Source organism: Strongylocentrotus purpuratus, unplaced genomic scaffold, assembly GCF_000002235.5.
Source record: "Strongylocentrotus purpuratus isolate Spur 01 unplaced genomic scaffold, Spur_5.0 spur5_scaffold_6, whole genome shotgun sequence".
In the NCBI taxonomy this organism is placed as follows: Eukaryota; Metazoa; Echinodermata; class Echinoidea; order Camarodonta; family Strongylocentrotidae; genus Strongylocentrotus; species Strongylocentrotus purpuratus.
Window position 1 is genome coordinate 11009496 of NW_022145612.1, and position 6000 is coordinate 11015495.

A 6000-nucleotide genomic window follows, 5' to 3' on the forward strand; every position below is an offset into this window, starting at 1 on the left:
GATTTCCCAACACGTCCAAATGGATCACCTTTGCCCCTTCAAATTGGCAACAATTTCCAGTTCACTCTTCATTCTGTAGGAGCAAATGGAAATGTGTGTTGATTGAACCTATGCAAATAGATATTACAAAAGACAATAAAAATGCCAATTGTAGATGGAAACAATGGTTACGATTTCCACCAATGTTGCCAATTTTTCTATTTAATTTTCAATTACATATATTTGTAAATAGTACAATGTACTGCAACAAAGATGAATCCCATATTTCCTGTGATTTTTGCTCGTGCTAAAAATACATAGATTATGTGCAATAATTAGCATTTTTGGATCAAAAGATAATGCAAACAAATCACTTAAAGGCGACACTGTCCTGCTCTGGGTTATGTTTTATAAGTGAAATGTAAATACTATATATGATGGAGAAAGTGAATTGTAGCTCAAGTTTTCAGGGTTACACAATGTAATTCTTTCAAAGGAATAAAAGCCGTGAATAAGCTAGCTGATGTGTGTTGCTAAGAGCTCTTGGTTCTCAATGTATTCTCTGATCGTCTTCAGGAGAATAGTTGAAATGTTGAATACCAAGGGCTCTACATTATAAGCAAAACCCATCCCTATTCATGGCTCATATTCCTATAAAGGACTTACACAGTGTAACTTTGTAAACCTCACCTATGATTCTGCTGTAGGATATTAGATCACTTGTGTCATGTTGAAAATGAATTTGTTTGCTATGTAGAATCACCTGACAATTGGAGACCATATTCTCGGCCAACCCTTACTCAAATTGCCAATGGTTCCGTGCAGGTGACTTTTTGGCCTAGCGATAAATATACAGTCTATGAAGTCTTGCTTCAGAAACAAGAAGGCAACTACGAGCACTATCAGGTGACCTACAGGTTCAATCCCATGCTGAATTTGGTGAGTTAATGAGCTGCTAGCTCATTTTTAAGAATATAACTGAAGTTTGCGTAACTTCTTTTTAACTTTTCTTGCCCCTAAAGTCTGGAACACCTGACAGGCCTCCACCGTGGATTCATTCAATAAACTTCTTAATACTTTATATTTTTAGTCAATGGCATCAGTATTTGGCGTTACAAAAACTGATGTTGAATTGCCCTTTGCGACCGACCAAAAAATCTTAAAATCTACGGTCGGCTTTTTAATAAAAATCAAAGAATTTAAAAATATGTATTTTATTTGTTTAAATGGGATATAAATGCATAACATCTTCAAATTATTCCCAAATTCTCACTCAAATCCTGCTAGCGGGAAACAAGTAGACATAGCCTCGTACTAGTCTATACCATGCACTGTACCAGCTAGAAACCAGCGAGATTTGGGCAATGTTCCCGGGTTTTTTTGTTTTTTTTGGGGGGGGGGGGGGTGTGGGGCGACGGTGGATGTTTTGAGGGGGGGGGGGAAGTATTTAAAAAAAAAGATATCCCACCGACCGACACAGGTTCTGGCACCTATAAAGAGCAATGTAATTTTTTTGTTAGGCCTTAATAGTAGACAGTGGTAAACAGTAGAAGAAGTAGTAGTAGTAGTAGTAGTAGTAGTAGTAGTAGAAGTAGTAGTGTTAGTATGAATAGTAGAAGTAGTAGTAGTAGTAGTAGCTTGTAAAGGTAGTAGTAGAAGTAAAAGTAGTAGTAGTGAAATTGTTGCATGTTCTTGTTTGTTTTGTTTCTTTTTCTCTCTCATTCCTGATATCTTCTTATGCACTTTAAAAGAAATATGGTATATCTCCAATTTATATTAGATTCATTATTTTGTCTTCATGATACAATGTAGGTTTTTCATAACCTTTCTGTAATTATTTCATTCAGGAAAATGAAGCTCCTATTGTGCTCTTCAACAACGTGCAAGAGGGAACTTATAGAGCACATGTAAGTTTTGAAAGTAACATTGTAAAACAATCATGATCAAGTGATCTAATAGTGTGTGTAATTTTAAACATGCTTTTTATCAAATTGTTACCCTCCAATTACATGAAAATATGTTTATCATTTCAGAAGCGTTAATTTACTAGTCTTGACTTACAATTTATTTTTTAATTTTTAAATTTCTTGTTATATGTCCATGATATTCCTAACTTTATAAATATCTTTCTCTTTTCTCTATTTGCCCTTTAAGAAATATCTTAAAGATCATCATCAGTTCTTGATAACCGAAGATTGCACGATTGTGATCAGACTTTAAAAGTAACTGTTGCAATATATTGTTTTTATCCATATACTTATATTCATGGTTTATTAATATTCAAAACAACTTAACCACTTTTATGAATTCTTCTTTTAAATAAATTGCACCTCAGGTATGCATTGCACAATTGTGATCAGACTTTAAAAGTAACTGTTGCAATATATTGTTTTTATTCATATACTTATATTCATGGTTTATTAATATTCAAAACAACTTAACCACTTTTATGAATTCTTCTTTTAAATAAATTGCACCTCAGGTATGGATTAGTGAAACACAGTGTGATGGATGTATCCCTTTATGGATTGACTCCGATAATGACATCGCTGTTAAAGGTGAGTTCTAAATTCTATTTATCTTCAAATCCCCATTCATGCTACGTTCAATCGAGATAGCACATCCTCCTCTCTTATGCTACTTAAAATAAAAGGAACAGCCTGGCAGCAAATGAAGTGCACGCTGACAGTACAAAAAACTTCCAGGGATTACTCCTGAGGCATGTTATTCCTTTATTCCATTTAAAGCTCATATGTCTCCCTCACACCGCTTGCAATCTTTAGTTCATCTATGTGATAGGCTACATAGCCCTTTGAAGTAATGCTACGGTCACAAAGGTTCGTACGAACGATAATTTCGTACGAATCTCCCTGTTTTTCCATTGTGTTCCCGAATTTCCATTGTCTGAAAATCGTTCGTACGGCGTTCGTAGCCGTTCGTAATGGCATTTGTGACCGAGGCTAAAGGTAGAAGAAGAAGATTATTGAAGATCTTCACTATTTGAAATTTCATTTCCATATAATTATAGGGTTTTATACAAAATCCTCCTGGTTCCTGCACACAATGGGATAATTTCGTTGTATGATTACCGGGTATTCATCTTTTTTTTGCAGCTATGCCTACTCCTGCCTCATCTACGACCCATCCTCCATCATCGACGACCCCCTCTGACCCAACCACGTCCCCTACAGCCACGCCTACACCCTCTTCACATCTACGTACCTCAGTCAAACCGGAAGACAGTCTTCCATTGGCAACACTCTCTGGAGCTCTGGGTGGAGTCCTAGGCCTATTGCTGATGGTCCTGATCTTGTTTTTTATCTTCCGTTCCTACATGAGGAGCCGCGCGCACTCGCCTGGTCCCCCCAAGGAGACGAGGGATGGAGGTGACCCGACACAGTCATCCATGCCTCATCTTAAGAACATTCCATATAGTAAGACCTGTTGCTTTCATGACACAGGGGAATCATGGTATACAAATAATGTTATGATAATAATAACGATGATAACAATGACAATGATAATACTAATATTAATCATAGTACTTATGACAATAATATATATAGTAACAATGATAATGATAATAATAATGATATAGAAAATAATGTTGATAATAATAATAATTATATACCTAACTTAAGAAATCCAGCCATCTGATTGGTCGAATTGCATTCATAAACTTCAGCTGTTCCTGTAAAATTCCCGGTAACCATGCATAAAACATTTCAATATTTTTAATAACCATGGTTATTAAAAAAATAGGTCAGTCTCCATGGTTACCCCATAGGTTTACATGTTAAAAAATGGTTTGAGCGATGGAGGATACCATACGTGTGCGAAAAATTGGTCGGCAATTTCAATACAATTGAATCACGATCGATCTTACCGACAATTTTATCTTGCATTGTTGACATGAAGACGAAAATTAACTCTCAAAAACAAAAAAAACAACATCTGCCGATAGATCTTGATCTAAGTTCGTGCCAATATGCATTGCAAAAGTAAAAGAAGGGTCCGTTTCATGGAGCTTTTGCGAAGCATCCCTCACGCGGAGCCGTTTTCAATCCATTTTAATGTATATATTGGAGAAAACTGCCAAGCATGTTAACGGCGCGCGATAGCCGAGTGGTCTAAGCGTTGGTTTTCGATACACCTCTTGTTATACGCAAGAGTTTGAATCCCGTCTTCGACAAAAATGTAAATTATTTTTTATTTTGTATTTTTTAGTCTATTTTTTTTCGGCATATAAAAGTATTAATGACTGCTTTAATATTCGAGAAATAGTTGTTTTATTACGCTCTCGGGAAGGTTACAATTGGGCTATTCCCCTCGGCAAGCCTCGGGGAATAGCACAATTCTAACCTTCCCTTGAGCGTAATAAAACAACTATTTCTCTCAAAGCAGTCATTAATACTATATTATAACAAAAAAATAATAATAGTATGTCCCAATGACAAGTCCCAATTCTTGATGATGATATATATATTTTTTTAGCCTTGCTATAACAAGGTTTCACTATAATAATTTAGTCTCCTTGGTTCCATAAAAGTTCATTATAACATGTTGCTATTATACTTATGTTATAAGTAAAAGTATAAGAACCAAGATATATAATTTTTAGACTGAAGCTGAAGAAATTAAAAACATATTATTTTTGGAGCAAACGTGTTTACAGTTTATTACAATTACTTTGTTATTGAGTGTGTGCTTCTTTCAATTAAGATTTTTGTTAACGTTGTTGTTGAACTGAATCTGCAATGTCATGATTTGTGTTGCAGAACATCCACAACATTTATTGATATCGGCTTCATTGATAATTTTCAATGATTTCCTTCAAAAGACTACTTTGGTGTCATAATATTTTCTTGCAGATGACTGTGATTCTCTGAATGGCACCCGGTACATCAATCACTTCCCTCTGTCGAATGGAACTACCATCTACTCAGACGACCCCACCTGCAGATTTACCAGTCCCTCCATGGTACCAGCAACTATTCACCATGACAACATGATCAATGGAAGACTGAATATGCAGGAGAGTCAGTTTTATGCCGATTCTATGCCTTACAAAGAAATGGATAGCATCAGTAAGGTTGTGGATATCCATTCTCCCGTGGACGTCCAAACATCCTCTAAATGTGACCAACCGTCATCACCTGACTCTGGTTTAGAGTCACTATACTCAGATGGCACAATGGAGGATGGTAGAACACTGTTCTCTTTAGCTTTAACTTCTTTGGGGGATGAAGTATAGTATAATCTCAATGCATATTCTCTATTGTTTTTCATTATTAATGAGGAATAGAACATATTAGAGTAAAGATTTAAGATATGTCATGCTCCTTACAAATTCTATACATTTGTGAATGAATCAAAGATACAATGCAACTATTGTATAAGCCTGTCTGGTTACAAACAAACACGACCCGTTTAAAATCAATGAATATCGGAGAGGAAATATTATTGTATGTTCACATTTATATATATCTTTATATTTTATATTTTTACCATGAACTTGAACGAATTTTGAATTTATAGCTTGTAATGTCTGATTTCACATGTATTTATTGTAATGTAATTTTTTTTATCAATTTGTAAAAAGTCACACAATTCAGCCTTCGGGCTGCGAGATGATTTTCAATAAAACAAACCATTTATAAGGTACTGCCCGAAATTGGGTTCCATCAGAAGATAAACATCTTTCCTGGTTATTTTCACTCTCATTCTATCATCACATAATGGAGAGGAGTGCATTAGTAGTGCACGTTATCTACAAATTGTATTTTTTTCATAATAAAGTGGTCAACAGTAGTGATATAAAGACCTTAAGAGTATCGATAAAAATATATACAATTTATTTGTGTACAGCTTTAATGTATAACATCAAACTAAAATTAATCAGCTGGCATTCTATGGGTTCACAGATAAGGAGTTTGAAAAAAGGAAGAATAACATAACCCGCTTACGAATTATAGTTCAACTTATGTTCTGTGTGGGTGCTTTTCTATGCTAACTTCAACT

The 6000-nt window shown here is 35.0% G+C and overlaps 1 protein-coding gene across 1 annotated transcript in view; it reads left to right on the top strand.

The window, feature by feature from the left end:
• LOC100892022 overlaps positions 1 to 5639 on the top strand; it is a 29761-nt gene extending 24122 nt beyond the window's left edge. The window contains exons 7-11 of the mRNA XM_030973401.1: positions 737 to 918; positions 1827 to 1886; positions 2462 to 2537; positions 3093 to 3413; positions 4851 to 5639. Coding sequence (XP_030829261.1) covers positions 737 to 918; positions 1827 to 1886; positions 2462 to 2537; positions 3093 to 3413; positions 4851 to 5233 — 1022 coding nt within the window. The 3' untranslated portion in view covers positions 5234 to 5639. The remainder of the gene's footprint in view (positions 1 to 736; positions 919 to 1826; positions 1887 to 2461; positions 2538 to 3092; positions 3414 to 4850) is intronic.
• The last annotated feature ends 361 nt before the right edge of the window (positions 5640 to 6000 follow it).